The sequence below is a fragment of the Acipenser ruthenus genome, chromosome 22 (genome assembly GCF_902713425.1).
Source record: "Acipenser ruthenus chromosome 22, fAciRut3.2 maternal haplotype, whole genome shotgun sequence".
In the NCBI taxonomy this organism is placed as follows: Eukaryota; Metazoa; Chordata; class Actinopteri; order Acipenseriformes; family Acipenseridae; genus Acipenser; species Acipenser ruthenus.
In genome coordinates, this window is record NC_081210.1 from 30,892,768 (window position 1) to 30,911,050 (window position 18,283).

The window sequence follows — 18,283 nt, forward strand, 5'->3', positions numbered from 1 at the left end:
AGGATCGATGCTTTTAGGAAGTTAAACTTCTTGTTCCTTTAGAAGAGTGTCTTCTGTTTGTGGATGTGTGCTCACAGCAGCTGCTTGTGTCGATGGGACAGTGATTGAGAATCATCGGTACCTTTTTGAAAGCCAGCTCCACTTGTTCCGAGGCAACACAGGTCGTCCAGCCTTTGAATTTATCCCTGACCTCCGTCAGCACGATTTGCATTGAATCGTGCAGGTAAGCCTGCGTGCTGTTCTGTGTGGGACACTGCCCCCTTTCACTCTGCCTCATCTCATCACTGAAAGAGTCCTCGTTCTGGAATAGCCAGTATTCTGGCACCTGGAAGAAATGCATAGAAATGTTCCATTATACTTGGATTCCAACATTTGGTTTAGCTGCCCTTCTGATTTAATAAAGGCAGGGCTGAACAGGTTGCATGCTCCTGATCTCATAAAGCAGGCAGGGCTGAACAGGTTGCACGCTCCCGATCTCATAAAGCAGGCAGGGCTGAACAGGTTGCATGCTCCCGATCTCATAAAGCAGGCAGGGCTGAACATGTTGCACACTCCCGATCTCATAAAGCAGGCAGGGCTGAACAGGTTGCACGCTCCAGATCTCATAAAGCAGGCAGGGCTGAACAGGTTGCACGCTCCCGATCTCATAAAGCAGGCAGGGCTGAACAGGTTGCATGCTCCTGATCTCATAAAGCAGGCAGGGCTGAACAGGTTGCATGCTCCCGATCTCATAAAGCAGGCAGGGCTGAACAGGTTGCACGCTCCCGATCTCATAAAGCAGGCAGGGCTGAACATGTTGCACACTCCCGATCTCATAAAGCAGGCAGGGCTGAACAGGTTGCACGCTCCAGATCTCATAAAGCAGGCAGGGCTGAACAGGTTGCACGCTCCAGATCTCATAAAGCAGGCAGGGCTGAACAGGTTGCATGTTACTGATTGCTCTCTTCTGTTCTCGTGCCGGAAGGGGTGTAGAACGTACCTGGAAGAGCCGAGAGGACTCTGCTACCATGTGCGCCAGCCCCTGAGAGGCAGCCAGGTTCTCACTCAGGTCTCTCTGGTCTGGCATCCCTAGACTGTGCTTCCTCTGGTTAGACCTGCATCAGAACAGAACAAAAAAAAACTGTAGTTAAACACGAGCACTGCTCACATGGAAACTGAAGCCTACTGTGCCAATGCATGCAGTTAAACCATTCTGATGTATGTAACAGGGCAGAGACTGGGAGGGAACTGACGACCCCGCGCACCGCAAACGAGTGTCCTGACCGCTGTGCAAAAGAGCCGGGCTCGTCTGCATTCGTGGTTCTAGAGCTCTCACCCTCACCTCGTCTCATACAGATTGGCAGTGTCACACAATACTGCCTGGCACAGATACACACAGTGAAACAGTAATGAAGGCCTGGCTTGAAGGTGAAGGTATTCAGGGCTTTCCAAAGAGAACGCTGTGTACTGAGAGGAGCAGGGCCTCACATGTTGTAATCAGCACTTCTGCTTTTCAACACAAACAGTCCTGTTTTGAAATGAAGGCAAAGGAACAAAGCAATTTTAACTGAACAATACTAGCAAGAAACGACTTGGGTGCAGTCAGACTTGGTGTTTGCATGTGTTTGGAACCAGGACCCGAAGCTCAATGGCAATGTTTTTCTGGTGCTGCTAGCCTTTCCCTTCTTGGTTTGTCCTTGCATGACATCATCGCGGTTCTGCTGCTTCTCCCCCCCCCCCCCCCCATGTGCTTATTATGTCATTCCCAGATAAAAGAGCAGGCCTGGAATAATATTGCTGTCTTTGATATGGTAAGTGCTGGACTGGGTACCGCAGCTCTTTGGGGGTCACATAGGTTAATACAGCAGGTTAAGAATGTGCTGCTCAGCGAGTGAAAGGAGCACATATTAAACATGTGCAGAAAGAGATCGGCTCTACCAGGCTAAGATGCCGTCTAAAGAAAGCATTTCAATTCTGTTTTAATGAATGAAATACATTTTGAAGACGGGGAATCTGCCCTGTGCTGCTGTTGGCCTCTTTAACAGTTTCATGATCATCTCAAACTTTATGGATGAACTGCAACAAAGAAACTAATCATTCCAAATGTTCCCAATTTCAAGTTGAGCTCCACTGCTACCCACAACAGCAAAAGATTATTCTATAAATATTAGCAAAGCTTGGGAAGAAGCTTCCTCTGAACAAAGGGTAGTGTGCCCCTCAACACCTGGGGTGACCAGAGGAACACAACAAAGCTACAGATTCAGCTCTTCAAGCCACAGATGTCTGTTTTCTTTCCTTGGACTGTTGCTTGGATTCGACGGCCCATGACGGCTCACCTGGACGTTATCGGACTCTCCCTTTTCAAGGTGTTGAGGTGGAAGAGAGATGGAGCCAGGCAGACCGCGATGTTTGTAGGAGTCATCTGGTTCTCTGCAACACAGGCCACCACGTCACGGAGAAAACACAAGAGGGTCTGGAGAGCTTCTCTGTTCTCGTCTGGGAGCAGGAGAACAGCGGCTTGAACTGCCGACAACTGCTGATCTTTAGGGAAATCTGCAATGAAACACATAGGAAGAAGCGTGTCATTGCAGTGCCTGTGGGGATGAGAGCCGTGAGGTGGGGAGACTGTGAAGGAGGGTTACATTGGTAGATGTGCAGGAAGGACTCGCAGAGCTTGCTGGTGAAGACGGGCTCAGGCAGGTCTCTGAAGTACTGCTTCACCATGTCAGCCACGTCGAAGGCTGACTGGCCCTCGTAGCTCACACTCTGCGGGTCCGTCTCGTTCATCTCCCTCAGGTGCTGGATACGAGACTTCACTCCCGATTTTCTGAACAGTCCAACCTGCGGGAATAGGACAGCAAACAAGGTGAGTCAGTACTCTGCTGCTGAGTCATTGCACTTTATAAAACCGATGACAGTGGAGCAGCGTGTGCAGAACTCTACTGTCCTGCAATGGAGAGCACCCCTGCTATACAGTAAGCACATTTACCTGGTCAAGACTCTGAGCTGCTCGATTCAATAATGAAGAGCATGCTGCACTGCAGTGCAGTGAAAGAGCCTGCAATGGAGAGCACCCCTGCTATACAGTAAGCACATTTACCTGGTCAAGGCACTGGTTTCTGAGGTAGTGCATTGCCTTCAGTATGCTCAGTGGTAAAGGGTTCCCTGTTCTCCGGGCATTAAGAAGCAGTGGAACACCGAACACAGTCCTGTCTTTGTAATCCGGAGCCTTTATCTTCCTGATGAACTTGGGAACTGTCCTAAAAAAAAGATGAATGATGTGAGACAGAGAATAACCCTGGGGCTGCCTCGCAGCAGGCAGTGTTTAGCTGTGTAACACGCTGGCTTATCATATTCCAGATATTCAGAACCAAGCCCAACCTTCTGAAATCCAGTCGTTTATCCCTGAATAAAGCAGCGAGGATCGATGGAAATGCTGGGAATCTGCAGTGCCTGTTTCTGTTCTGCTTAGCTTGAGGATTGCTAGACAGACAGCGCAATCACTATTCCTCCTTCTGAAAGAACATTACATTATTCTGTCTGGGTTTAAATTCAGACGATTACAGAAACAAATGAAAAGGAACGGCTAATGTGGGGATGGTCTGCAAGGTTGTGCGCGTCAGTACATACAGAAGCTGCCTTTAATCCCTTACCAGTTCCAGCCCTGCCTGCTGCAGGGGGAGTGCTTGTCCATCAGGGCTGTGAGTTTCAGCAGAGCCATCTTCTGTAGCAGGTTCAGCTGAGCTGCTGACTGCCTGTCAATCTGCAGGCAGGACGTTTGCGAGTGGAGATTGTGCTCGCCGGACCAGTGCAACCTCTGCTGCCTAAGAGGAAAAGACAGCAAGGTTTAATACTTCTGTATTTGTGCACAATCCCTGTTTCCATGTTCCCGAGGCACCAAGCTGTATTATACAGCTAGCAGGTGTAACCAGAATGCTGCCTCCGTTTCACTCAGGAAGGGTCACAGCGCACTCTGCTGTGAATTCAGCATCGTTTCGTAGAAATGATTAATGCCAAAAATGCTGTATCTTGTTTATAGTGGCAGCACAGAATATTGACCTAGAATCCAGGCGCTTGCAAGTATTCCGGGGAACCTACAAGTTGACCCACGGAGTTCTCAGATCAAAAACTTTTTAAAATTCATTACAGAACTAACCTGTTGCGATGTCTTAAAGACGATCCAACTCCAGAATCTCTGACAAAGCTGACCTCTGCAGACTGGAGCTCGTTGGCATTTTTATCTGCATCATCCACCTCTGTTTCTGAACCCACATCATCCCCCTCTAGATGCTTGTCAATTTCAAGGTGCATTTCGTTCGGAGAAGACGGGCAGGGGGAGATTGAGTCGTTGGCAAAGTCAGAGTCTCCGTCTTCGGACATCTTCTCCGTCCACTGGTTGACCAGCTGCTGAATGCCGTTGATGCGTTCCATGACCTCATCCAGTTCCGAAAAAACATCGTCGTCACCGATCTCTCCCGGCTTTCTGAGATGAACGTGGACACCTGGAACATTGTCATAAATGCTGATCCGGTGGTCAGCGACAGCGAGGGGGCTGCAGGCAAGTTCCTGGTCTTTTGAAGACCTCGACCTTCTGCCTCCATACCCGTGAAAGCTGCCTGTTCTCCAGTTCACCGAGGTGTTGTCTATGGGCGACAAAACATCGTTGGTGAGCGCTTTTGGGAAAGTCCCTGGCTTATGCCCCTGCGGGATTTGAAAGATGAGGTTCTCTTGTAGGTTTCTCTCGTTCCCGTTGGACAGGTCTGCCGTTTCCTGCTCCTCGCACAGCCCGGCCCTCTTGGCGTGACTGCGGACCCTCGTGACGGGGCTGGGCGTGCTCACGGCACTGCTGCTTTCGGACGGGCTGATGCTGCTGCTGCTGCTGCTGCACGACAGCCTGGAAAGTGACGAGTTGCTCCTGCTCTGCTCTCCCTGAAGCTCTGAAATGTCCACGCAGTTGAAGCGCCTCAGCTTGTCCTCGTCGAAGCCCTCCTGTGGGACCGGCCCGCTGATGAGCGGCTTGGCTTTGCCGCGGGGCGGCCTCTTCAGGCTGGAGCTGTGCATTCGGAGCTTCTCCATCTTCCTCAGCAGGCTCTTTCCTTTTTTCTTTGGAGGCTTCTCCAGGACTTTCTCCTCGCCGCCGCAACTCTGGATTTCGCTCGGGGACGGGGGTCCGCTGAAGGAGGTGTCCAGGGACGCTGGCTTGCTCGAGGAACATCTGGAAGAGCTCCTGCTGGTCTCCAAGTTGTCCAGGGCTGTTTTCTGAACGCAGGATCCGTCGCTGCTGGAGCTGTGCAAGGAGCATGCGTCCTGCTTCTCTCCGCTGTCCAAGGTGGTGTCAACGCTGTCCATTCTTTTGAGGTAGAAGCTCTCCGGAGACAAAACGCTGAAGCACTCCAGACCTTCCAAGCGGGACCACCTCTTGCTGTGTCTTTCAAAGGCCCATTTTGAGCTGATGGCACAAGGCTCCTCATCTTCTGAATCCTCACTCTGCAACAGGAGAGACAGAAGTGTGTTTTGAGTGGCTGCGGGGTGTGATGGAAATGTTGCTTTGTAACAGATCCAAACAAGGTTGAATAAATTTAACTTGCAGTAAAAAAAAAACAACAAAAAAGTCACATTGGTGGATTTACTGTTAAATTCCTAGGTGGCTGTAGCCTCTTATGAAGCTCAATCGACTGTGCTTGAGCCAAGTGCCTAGAAGCTTGTCTGCTTGCATCTCTGAAAACCAAGCAATTAACCCTGCATATATGAATAACGTTTATAGCCACAAGAACAGACTTACCCTTCGACTGGGCTGCCCAAGCTCTAGCTTCACTTCCGCACATTTATTTAAAGTATTTAATCTCCTACAATGCAAGGGAAAACACAGGCATTTAGTATTTAATTCAGTCTAAATAACAGAAAGAAAACCCACGAGAGGGAATGTGATGCTTTGACATGGTTAAAGATAAACTAAACAGAAGTGGAAACATGTACTCTTAGGATCGGGCTTTGCGTCAGTTCAGCGGTTACTGTTTATCTACAAACGTGGGCGTTTCCTTTTTTAACCGCTCAGCAGGAACAATCAAATCCTTTCTCACGCATTGCATGAATGAAAGCCTAGTTCTGCTCAGTCCAATGAAAAGTATAATATTGTTAAGACTGATCATTTAGACTGGGGGTTGGGCTTACCTGCAGAGTGAATCGATGGAGTCCCTGTCCAGGAATTCATGATCATTTTTCACAAGGTCTATGTTGATAGGAAACTGGGAATCTATGAGAAACAAACAACAGCTTAAAGGTTGTGAATAGTGATCGGCTGCATTTCAAACCAAACAGCAAACAAGCAGTGCTTTTTAGAGATGGGCAAAGGGCAACTCCTGCACAGGAAATGCTGTAGGATGGCACATAACAGTTCAGTACATGGCACAAGTAGCAGGAGATTACAGTGAAAGAACTGCATCAGATGGTGCAGTCTGCACCCCCGCATGATGTCAAGAACTCTCACCAATCACTTTTACCTTCAAATAACTGGGCATATTGAGGGAATCCAGCTGCCCGAAGCCAGTCACAAGCCTCCTTTGTTTCAATCTCTGAAATGAAATAAATAAACAAACAAACATGTACTCAGTGATGCCTGGAATAGGTTCATTTTCAACACATAGAAATAAAGTCGTGGTGCACGGATCAGACGGCCTCCTCCACATTGCTTTCCTTCTCCAGCCATCTGCCTTCACTTCTGCAAATCTTAATGACATCACAACACAGCCTGGAGCAGGTGGTAGACATTAAGGATGCGATCCCAGGACATTTCTGAGACTCTGTGCTGGGGTGGTAACTTTCCCATGGGCTCGCCACCAGCACTGTGTCAGAGGAGGACGCCTGGGAGTGTACTAACATTTTCCCAATGGATGAACAATGGCAGCTGGGGACATTTCTCCAAACATCCAGATAGCTTCATGTTTTTGTTTTGGAGAAAAGAAAAGAAGGTGGAAAGCTGTGAAAGAGTTTAGACAATAGGGCTCTTGTAGCACCCAAAACAGAAAGGTTTTTGTGATAATGTAACATTCAGGTTATGCTATTGCCTATAGATGGCCCAGCATTCACTGCTTAACCTCTAACTGTAATTCAAACTTCTTAAATTGCCCCCTAGCAAATGTTTTTACAATAAAACGGACAATCGGGTTGAAATGCATAACTCTTCAGCCATTTCGATATGGAGGTTTAACCATGTTATTATCATTGTGATGGATCCTATTGCAGCAGATTAAGGGTAAGACGCAGGAGACACCCCATGAACGTTTAGGGAGTACTGTGGTTACTCCACAAAAGAGGATGGCCCATGAGAAGCACATGGAAATATAAAATTAATATGAAACAGCTGTTCAGCGCTACCAGTCTCTGGATAAAAGATTGCGTTTTGAGGGCAGCCTCACATGTGTGTGCTTGTACTGTGGCAGTGCAATAGATCACAACAGAAGAGCGGGCTGACCGAACGCTGTGTTTTTACGCCAGGAGAACGATCATATCTGCCTTGTTCAAACAAATGTAATGTAGAAAGGCATTTCCCATTGGAAACACCGGATCCCCTCAGAGGAAGTTCTTTCCCAGTCTGAAGGCCCTTTGATAACAGATCAGGAGTTTGCACCCCCCAGCCCCCTCCCTCAGGAAGCCGGAGAGCCGCTAGGAGCTGGATAGGGTGGTACTCAGAGAGCTACGTGCAGATTCGCCTGTGCTGCATACCACACAGCCTACACTCAGAGGCTTGTGCAGCCTTGTCTGCCGTGCAGGGAATGCATTCCTAAAGTCTACATGGTTGCTTGGTTGGATGGTTGGTTATTATTATTTTTAAGAGTAGATTGGCCTCAGACAGGCATGCTGCTTGCTTTCCCGGGGGGGGGGGGGGTCCACATTTTAAATGAATAAAATAATCTGTTTTGCCAATGTAAGTCCACCTCATTACTGTGAGATCTCTCCTCCCCTTCTCCCCGCGCAGCCTCCCCATGTGATGCGTCCAGCTAATAACAGCAGGTGCTGAGAGCATTGCAGCCACACTGGACCCCATTCTGAGTTATTTGACATTGATCTTCCGCAGGCCTGCTTGCTTTCTTTCTTTCTCATCGCGCTGCAGCTGGCAGAGGCTCCCAGCGTGATGTCACTCTCCGAGTGTTCTGTTGTCTGAACTGGTTGCTAACAACAGCTCCCCATCTGCCACGGGGTCAGGAGGCAGGATTCCCAGAGTTAGAGCAGCGCAGTCTACCCTTTCAATTGCTCATGAGGCAGGACATTCCAGCTTGATGTGTCAAACTCACAGGGAGGAGATGCATCACTGGTGCATCACTACAGGGCAGCTTTCTCTACCCTCCAAAATAATATGATATCCTTATGTGAACCCCTGTTCGGATCACAGTGTAGGCACACGGGACGGGACGGGACGGGGGCACAATAGGGTATGGAATATTCTGCATATTTTATATATGTTTCCACACTTACGACAGAACTTACAATATCTATTTGAAAACCGCTTTCTCTGTGTGGGATATGCAGTACAGTAAATGTACTGTATTGAAGGAATAGCATATAGCCAATGCATTGATAAGTCTGGGGTACATGTCACAATAGATAAACAAAATAACACACAATATATACTGTACACAATACACTGCACAAAAATATACTATACAAAAGCATATCTACAGTAGATATCTAGTCTGTACTGTACACAACCCACTATACAAAAACATACTATACAGAAGAATATCTCGAGTATTTACTGTATCTATCTATCTCTGTATCTAGTCTGTACTGTACCCAATGACAGTCCTGTCCTCCTCCTTCCTTAGCCCTGCCCCCAGGTTAACTCTCACTTGCTGTCTGTGGTGTTGCACACTCTGCAGTCTCCACTAACATGCTCTTGAACTGAGCTCCACCACATCCTTCACTAACACGAACTTTTGTGTTGTTGTTGAGATTAGGGTTAGGGTTGATGCGCACACGCACACGCACACGCGCACGCACACGCACACGTTGTATAAACAGATCTGTTTTGTATTTATAATACCCAGTGCATGGAAGCAGTGCTACAGCAGTGTTGTCATTGAAAACATTTCCCAGCTGGTTTGAATCGTTTTTAATTGCTGACACATTTCAGGTCGTTGTTTCTGTTATAATAAGCAGTGCCAGGTTGGCTCTGACTGTAAAGTAAACTAACTTGGTTTTAATCTTTTCATTAAACACGACCCCAATCAATAAGCACCACTGTAAGAGATAATCAGCTCTTTGTTGGTCAGATACCAAAAACTCATTCCTACAGAAGTAAAAACCAAACCAGAAGAAGTGAAGCTCTTTACCAAGCCAGCATGTCATGTTCATACGATTCTCTCATGAGACTTCAATACCTTAATTAAAACATTAGCTTACTTTAGTCCTAATGGTCTCTTGACTACACATACAAAAATATGAATATACATGACTGGAGTATTTCTATGCTTCATACAACCTAGTTAATGCAATAAGCAAAGATTATACCAGACAATAAGTAATTATGAGAGAATGACAGATCACATATACTGATGCATTCGTTTACCGTTTATTAAAAGATAGATTATAAAAACTCATTGAAAGCACATAGCCTTTACTTACTTGTTAAGATCATTCTCTCCGGTCCTCGTTAAATGTAAGCTATTAAATCTCCAGATGGTTCTTAATTATTCCTTCTCTTGAATTATTTTTTAAAGACACATCTTTACTAGCCTGCACAGTTTGCTTTATCAATAAATCCCAACTGGCCTTTGAATGTTATTACCAAACGATCCCCTACACCACAGATCTCTCCTTCCGCACATCTGGTTTAGGAGTGAAATGAAAACAGAGGCATTCGCATTCCCCCGGTGGACTATACCAACTGCACTCAGCCTTCACGGGGGTGATTCATAATGGAAGCCTGATTCAAGTGGTGATAAGAACATTCGCAAAACCTTAAAACCAGCAGTAACGTAGCGTGTCACTGCGTATTCTTGCAGAATTTACAAAGCAGCAAGCGTCTAAAATAAATCTACAGAGATAGAAGAACGAGTTTGTGTTGAAGTACCTCCCCTGGCATAAACGAATGGAGCGTTCCAGTGTATTAGACCCCCCCCCCCCCCCCCCCCTGCATTTCATTGACCCCAGATGTCCCTCCCCAACACCTGCACACTGTCACAATGGCTCTGGAGGAGCAATCAGTCACTGTCTGTTATAGATTAGTCAATTAATTATCTTTCAGAAAAGTGCCTTCAAAGTAACTCACAGATTACTACTGTGTTCACGCTGCGCGCTTGGCTGTTTTCTGTCTCTTCCCAGAATAAGAAAGAGAACCCACTAACATAAACACATGTTCATGTTGAAGCGCTCTTTATTAGTTTCTGTAGTGATGATTCCTAGGGTCTTGAAAATCTGGAACCCTGTACCCTATATTGTCTAAAGTAAAGTAAATGTAACAATGTACCAAGAATGGAATGCTTCGTTGTCGCAGTGCTTCAACCTGTTTGTGGTCTCAGACACTGAACGAGACATACTGTGTTTCAGATATCAGAGACTGGGCTGCCAAGTCTTCTCTATCCCTCTCAGGTGTCACCATTCTCTAGTTATATCCCATAGTTCCTGCTACGAATTCCAGCGCCCTCATTCCAGTGATTTCACAGACCCCGAGGGTGCGTGGGATGCATGGCACACAGCTGCTGCTTCTCACAGACTAGCAGCTGCACGAATGGTTTGCTAAGGTCCCATCTCCTGTACGTTCGTACAGGGTAAGAAGGACCCATCTTCAAGTGGGAGTTGTTTTTATTGAAAGTAAGAACGTGCAAGATGAATCTTTTGATGGGGCTGATTCTGCTGACCCTCCAGACTTTTTTAAGCTGCCCCACCCCACTCTGTTTCAGTAAACACAGGCATTGTAAACACGGCACTCTCCCGGAAATGGTGGCCTCTCACTGGTGGTGAGGACAGCACTGCTGCCATTACAGCATGATCCATAGCAGCGCTGAGCTCGGCTTTCAACTGTGCACACCACAGGGGAGCTGGGAACAGACCCTGCTGAATACGACCCCCCTGGATGCTAAACCACTACCCACTGTATCAAAGGAAATGGGAGGAATTTAAACACAGGAAAACATGCTTTGTACGCCTCTGGCTGGAGGATGCTAGTCACCTTGGTGAACTCCTTCAGAGGCCAAACAAAGAGAGAGAGAGAGAGAGAGAGAGAGAGAGAGAGAGAGAGAGAGAGAGAGAGAGAGAGAGAGAGAGAAATAAACCTCTGTAATCCAAGTTTCCACTGCAAGTTTTAATTTTATATAATAAAATGTTAGAAACATGCTAGATGGCTGTTCACTGATGTGTTGTGAATGCAGTATGAATCCGCTGTCTTTTGGACAGACACATATTAATGCACTGCTGATCTCTGTTTAATCTGGTCCTCCTGCAGTGAGGCCTGCACCACAGCCACTCTGCACCCCTTTGCATTGTCCGTACAGCCAGGAATGATGTCACCCAGTGGAACCCATACATCGGCTTGTTTAATTACAATTTCCTCAGGGCAAGGAGGGCTGTTCTGACTTGGTTTTCTCTCCAAGCGTTACTTCAGTCGACGTGCCTCTTGGTGCTGAAAGAAGAGTGAAGCCGGCTGTTTTCAGACTCTACTTTATTAATCAAGGAAGCATTCTGACGATCTGTCGTTGCCTTTCTTAACGTGGCTTTTATTTGGCCAGGAGAAAAGAGGGACATTTTACTGTCTAACTTAAAATGGATCTGTGTCGAGAAAAGCCGTGTTCATGCAACATTATTCCAAAATTAATATTTAAAAAAAAATATTGATGCATGAAAGGCCTTGTGGAAACATTATGAACATCTTCACTGTATGAATTCATGGATTCATGTTCACTGTATGGATTCATGTTCACTGTATGAATTCATGGATTCATGTTCACTGTATGGATTCATGTTCACTCTATGGATTCATGTATTCATGTTCACTGTATGAATTCATGGATTCATGTTCACTGTATGGATTCATGTTCACTCTATGGATTCATGGATTCATGTTCACTGTATGAATTCATGGATTCATGTTCACTGTATGAATTCATGGATTCATGTTCACTGTATGGATTCATGTTCACTGTATGGATTCATGTTCACTCTATGGATTCATGGATTCATGTTCACTGTATGAATTCATGGATTCATGTTCACTGTATGAATTCATGGATTCATGTTCACTGTATGGATTCATGTTCACTGTATGAATTCATGGATTCATGTTCACTGTATGGATTCATGGATTCATGTTCACTGTATGGATTCATGGATTCATGTTCACTGTATGGATTCATGTTCACTGTATGAATTCATGGATTCATGTTCACTGTATGGATTCATGTTCACTCTATGGATTCATGTATTCATGTTCACTGTATGAATTCATGGATTCATGTTCACTGTATGGATTCATGTTCACTCTATGGATTCATGGATTCATGTTCACTGTATGAATTCATGGATTCATGTTCACTGTATGAATTCATGGATTCATGTTCACTGTATGGATTCATGTTCACTGTATGGATTCATGTTCACTCTATGGATTCATGGATTCATGTTCACTGTATGAATTCATGGATTCATGTTCACTGTATGAATTCATGGATTCATGTTCACTGTATGGATTCATGTTCACTGTATGAATTCATGGATTCATGTTCACTGTATGGATTCATGGATTCATGTTCACTGTATGGATTCATGGATTCATGTTCACTGTATGGATTCATGTTCACTGTATGAATTCATGGATTCATGTTCACTGTATGGATTCATGGGTTCATGCTTGGTGCCCCTGATGGCAGCTGACATCATTTAGAATCATGCACTCCTGATGTGCTGGAGTCTGTTAAATAGTTTAGAATGTGAGCAGTCCTTTCTCTGGACTGAACCTGCAAAGCCCTGTGTACAGTGTGCTCTTGTGCACAGCTCTCCAGGGTACTCATCTAAAGCCAGCCATTGAGGCTCTGGCTTGGTATTTCCGATTCTGGTGCAGAGCTCTGAGTGTTTATACTGCATGCATTCCTCTCTTCCTCTCCCGAGTGTGCCACGCGCTTCATCAGCTGCATAATGACAGTCATTATCTTTTAACAACATCGCTGCCTTCAAGGGTATCAAAGGCATTCTCTGTTAACCGTTTAGTGCAGATGCATAGGATTCGAGGGTGAGCGAGGACAGGAAACGTACAGTAGCTGCGGTAGCCGACTATCAGAGACTCCTGCTTCACCCTTTGCAGTGCCCCAATAAATTAGATATTTCCTTTACTGTCTCAACTTTATATGATGTTTACAATCATTATAAGTGGCTGCAATTATTAGTCTCTAAACCCCCAGGGGAAACCCAGGCTCTGTGATGCATCCACTCTGCTTTAAGAAACCTCTGCTGTCTAGACGCTATCTAAAGAAACGAGGGAGATTCCTGCCTGGCATAGACACAGCAGCACAGGAGGATACATTAGCAGAGGATGATGGAAAGATTGCTAGGGTGTGATGAGTCACTTTTAATCAGAGTTATATTAGGAGTCTGACAATGCCATGAAAATTCTACAGAGTCAAGCCTGCAGATCCAGATGGTGAAAGCACTGCCACTCACATAACAACACTGCACCGGTTATCAGGTGAAAACAGCCGTTGCATTGCATTATATTTCTCACACATATCCCTCATATATATATATATATATATATATAGTCAATATGCTGTATCTATTGTTTTCTGTTCTCCCGTCTCCAAGCAGACACAGGGACCTCACTGCAGAATCCTATTGGAAAACTCCAGCAAAGCGTTGGGCCTGAAAACAAGGAAAGGCTTGCTTTTGAAGGGAGGTATGACATCATCACCCTGTGTGCTCGGACAATCAGGATGATTGCAGTCATTGCTTTTAGCTTTAAAATAAGATGTATGTATTTATGTCAGTATAACAGGCTCTGTATCTATGTAGTGCATGCTTTGTGATAGTGAGTGTGTGGAATATGAACAGGCATTTGGCAGCCCAGGAGCCCAGCACAATCAAGCTGCTAACGTCAGAGAGATCAGGTGGGTTTGTGTTCCGGGAGAGGAAAGGCTCTGTATCATTCACACATCTCTCATGGGTAAGACAGGCTGTCCTTGGTGCCTGTTTACATTCACCCTGCTGCTGGAACCAATACAATTAGCATAATGCTCTTGTACCCCCGTGCCTGGCATTGTATGAATCTGTAGCTGTATCCCCAGCTGATTTGGGATAATGCTCTCTACTCTAGAGGCGCTTGCTAAATCAGAATCAATGAAGGCTCACGCCCAGGTTTAAAACCAGCTGTGGAGCCTAGAATTCAGAGACTCATATCAATGAAGCAGTCAAGTAGTTTGGACTACTTATGTAGTCTACATGCATGATAAAATCCAATATAGGAACAAATGGCAAATTACAGCAGGTAATTTAATCTCACGACCTGGATTCAGTTTTTTTTTTTAGAACTGGTTAAAAAAAGCAAATACACTAAATGCAATTGAAGCCTCGTGTGTCTACAGAGTGAGGCTTTGTGCAAATTGACGATGACGTGCTGGGATGGTTTTGAAAGGTCCAGGAAACAGACAAATACAGCTAGCTCATGAGCACTGCATTAGCTAATTGCGGAGCTCTTTCCAAACGGGTCATTCTAAGAGCGTGCTGGGCATCGATGCTGCACAGCTGCTCTGCTTTCATAGTTCAAGGTCACACCGACCCTTCATGAAATAATTTGATTTCCATTTGAAAATCACATTTGAATGGCATGCCAGACGCTGAGCCAGGGGAACGCAGACAACAACTGCAAATCCTTTTAGCACGGTCTGTCCACTGAGAGGCATGTCACATTGGGTACATACAGTACACACACACACACACACACACACACACACACACACACAACAGCCTCCAGTTCCTGGGCAGAAGACCAGCCCAATCCTTCCCACCAGGTGCCTGTCACAAAGCGCTGCATGAACACGCTGGCTCCGTTCAGATCCTACAGCGCTGCAGAGGAAGACAGGCTGAGGATGCACAGCAATAAGGACTGGGGTGCTTTAAGGGATTGAGAAGCCGCTGAACCCCCCCACCCCCTCCCCACACTTTCAAACACCTGCCCTTTGCTGTCATCCACTTCCCCGACCTTCAGACCACTAAACATTTTTGGTTTGCTAATGCTAATTATCAGTACCTGCAATCTGTAACTGAGTATTTAGCTTAATCTGTAAATTTAATTTACTGCTTATGAGGGACTGGAAGCTCTGGAGCTTGTCACCATCTGTCTCCTCAGAGCCTGCTGACCTTCCTCTGTCCTGGGCGGTAGTGGTTGTCTCAATTCAATCTCTGTGTCTGACGCAGCAGCTCTGTGGCGTGCAGTGTAAGATAGCACTGCTGCAGGCTGCAGGGTACGCGCCCCTGACCACCCCAATCACCGTGCGCTGGTGAAGATGAAGCACAGAGACACTGACATGTGCTTGTATTTGAAACGCAGCTTTGTGCTGAAACAGGTATCTCCTGGTTTGCTTACCCTTCCCACGGACTGGCCAGCGCTTGCTCAGTTCAAAATCACAACATGCATTCTGAATCAATATGCCCAGTGTGCATCCGCACGTGTCAGAACCCTCTGAATGTCCCATCACCTGCATTGTGCTGTGTTTAAACAACCTGGATTCGGAGGCATTGCTGGCTAGCGTTCATAGAAGCGCGTGCCAGTGATCATTATACACCTTCTCCTCCTCTGTTAGTCACCTGTCGGAATTTGATACTTGGTCCATTTGTGTCCAGTTTGCCAGAGGCGCTGAGTTTGTGAGTGGCATCCCGCTCCCTTCATTTGTATTGCAATGAGGCGTGTAGCATCTGTCCCCTGCTCCCGCGGAGCCTCAGCGAGGTGGTGAAGAGGTATTACAGTCTGTATGTGCAGGAGAGGTGGGAGTCGTTACATATGGCTTCTTTTTTCTTCCTCATTTTAGCAAAGACAAGCTAACGGACTCAGAACATTATGTTACTGTTTCTTTGCTTTATTTTGAAATGAGTGACTAACCGAGAAAGACCTCCTTTGTTTCTGATGTGGAATAATCTATTGAGTCTGATAATAAGATACACAGTTAATGAGCAGAACAGATTGTTTGGTTGTCTGTAGCACACAGCAGCCGTAGACTCGGCTTAGTGCTTCCAAATTTGGCAAAAAATAACAAGCTGCCCTGATCCACCCCTGTTACTCTACCAAGTGAACTGTGTTTGTTCTCAACATCGCAAAGCTCTGAACCTGCTGTTATTGAAGACTTGAGTATGAGAGTCCCAGAGAGTACAAATCAACAAAGGGAACAGTTCAAGATATCCAACCACGCTGTGTGATTCAGTGTGGAGGAATGGGTCAGACTGCAGAGGCACAGTGGAATGTGTGCGTGTGTGTGTGTGTGTCTCTGTGTGTGTGTGTGTCTGTGTGTGTGTGTGTCTCTGTGTGTGTGTGTGTGTGAGTGTGTGTATCTGTGTGTGTGTGTGTCTGTGTGTGTGTGTGTGTCTCTGTGTGTGTGTGTGTCTCTGTGTGTGTGTGTGTGTGTATGTGAGTGTGTGTATCTGTGTGTGTGTGTGTCTCTGTGTGTGTGTGTGTGTGTGTGTGTGTGTGTGTCTCTGTGTGTGTGTGTGTGTGTGTGTGAGTGTGTGTATCTGTGTGTGTGTGTGTGTCTGTGTGTGTGTGTGTGAGTGTGTGTGTGTGTGTGTGTGTGTGTGTATCTCTGTGTGTGTGTGTGTGTGTGAGTGCAATCCACGTGGGGGTTATATTACCACAGTGACCAGTCTGTTGATTCGTCTCCGGTCAGTTACAGTGGTCAGAGGAAGACCTAACATGGAGTTCAGGAAGCTCCACGTATACCAGCTGTGGAATTGCCTTTTATAGGCAGTGTCACCCGAGGAAAGCTGACACCCCTCCTAATCAGCTGCATCCCAGTCCCAGCGCTTTGCCCCAGTGCTCCCATCCTGTCTACTCCCCGCAGCTAATGAGAGGGGGGGTCCCGTGCTGGCCCTCACGGGGGCATTCTGTGCAAGCCTTCACAAAACATTCATCCTTCAAGGGCGTGTCACTTGTATCACAAGTTAGTAATGGAGAGTATTATCTATGCTGTCCAGGACCTCATTGTAACCCTAATTAAACATGAATGGTAAAGATGAGTAGTACTCTGGAAAATGACACCTCTTACATAGCTAATCCATAACTCAGCTTTGAAGTGTAATGCTGAGCAATTTACGACTTGTCAGATTTCCATATGATCCAGTCTCTCTCTCTCTCATGAAGTCTCAGATAGTCAGTACTATGCCTGGCTCTCGTCCTAGACAGCAGAGGCGAACACTTCAGTGGATCCAGCGCTGCAGGGATTCATGTGCTGCTCCGAGTGCATGCCCAGGTTTTACTCATACATTCCCATGCGAGGATGCTAACTAAACAAAAGAACTTGAATCACTGTATTGCCATGGAAACCCCTCATTCTTTCATGTGTAGGGGGGTCAGCCAACCCTTCCAATGATTCATTTCTTTTTTGTTTTTGCTATTGATTTTATAACATGGTGTTTCTTGCCAGGACCTCCTTGTAAATGAGATGTACAGCATAGCTCAAGGGTTCTATCCTGGTTCAACAAATAAAAGTGAAACTGAAAATGCTCTGAAATATTTCTCATGCTTGTATGGGCTGATCTGCAGTAACACAGGTTACTGTGACCAGAGTTTCTGTAGCACTCCCACTGCATAATCGACCTAGAGATAGACTGTGGTTCCTGTAGCGATTAGCCCGTGTCAGAGCACGTGTCAAATCAAACTCTACCCGCGATGTGCTTCTGCTTCAGGTGTAAATCCAATTCTTTCATTTTCCAGGAGAGTGTGCCAGAGAGCTTCCAGGGGAACAGCAGTGTTTTCACAAGATAACTTCTGCAGTACCACATACGGTAGTATTCCCTAACTGATCTTTATTTTATTAGAGGATAAAATCCTGCATGCTACTAAAAGATAAAAGAGTGAACGTTTCTGGAATTGAAAAAGAACCACAGCAGAGGATGAACGAGTTTTAAAGCCTTTGTTTCTGAAAATGACATAAAACAAGTAAATGTATATGTCTGTGTCTCTGTCATATGAAAGATGATCCCAGAGATCTGCACAGACTCAATGATAAGGTTCTTCATTACTTATGTTTTATACCAGGAGTGTATTGCTGCGCAGTATCGAGTCCTCTGGGACAGTCTGAGCATTCCTCTTTCTCAGAGCTTGTTTGTAAACTTC

At 46.0% G+C, this 18,283-nt stretch overlaps 1 protein-coding gene across 2 annotated transcripts in view; it reads right to left on the bottom strand.

The window, feature by feature from the left end:
• LOC131699497 (rho GTPase-activating protein 7-like) overlaps positions 1-18,283 on the bottom strand; it is a 33,800-nt gene that overhangs the window by 2,476 nt on the left and 13,041 nt on the right. The window contains exons 1-11 of one of the 2 annotated variants that reach the window (XM_058996540.1): positions 9,601-9,823; positions 6,480-6,551; positions 6,151-6,232; positions 5,762-5,825; positions 4,136-5,466; positions 3,633-3,803; positions 3,080-3,239; positions 2,622-2,820; positions 2,316-2,532; positions 980-1,094; positions 122-325 (exon numbers count right to left, since the gene is read on the bottom strand). In XM_058996540.1, the coding sequence (XP_058852523.1) occupies positions 122-325; positions 980-1,094; positions 2,316-2,532; positions 2,622-2,820; positions 3,080-3,239; positions 3,633-3,803; positions 4,136-5,466; positions 5,762-5,825; positions 6,151-6,232; positions 6,480-6,551; positions 9,601-9,613 (2,628 nt within the window). In that variant the 5' untranslated portion in view covers positions 9,614-9,823. Of the gene's footprint in view, positions 1-121; positions 326-979; positions 1,095-2,315; positions 2,533-2,621; positions 2,821-3,079; positions 3,240-3,632; positions 3,804-4,135; positions 5,467-5,761; positions 5,826-6,150; positions 6,233-6,479; positions 6,552-9,600; positions 9,824-18,283 lie in introns of those variants that run through there. The other variant, XM_058996539.1, reaches the window with a different exon arrangement.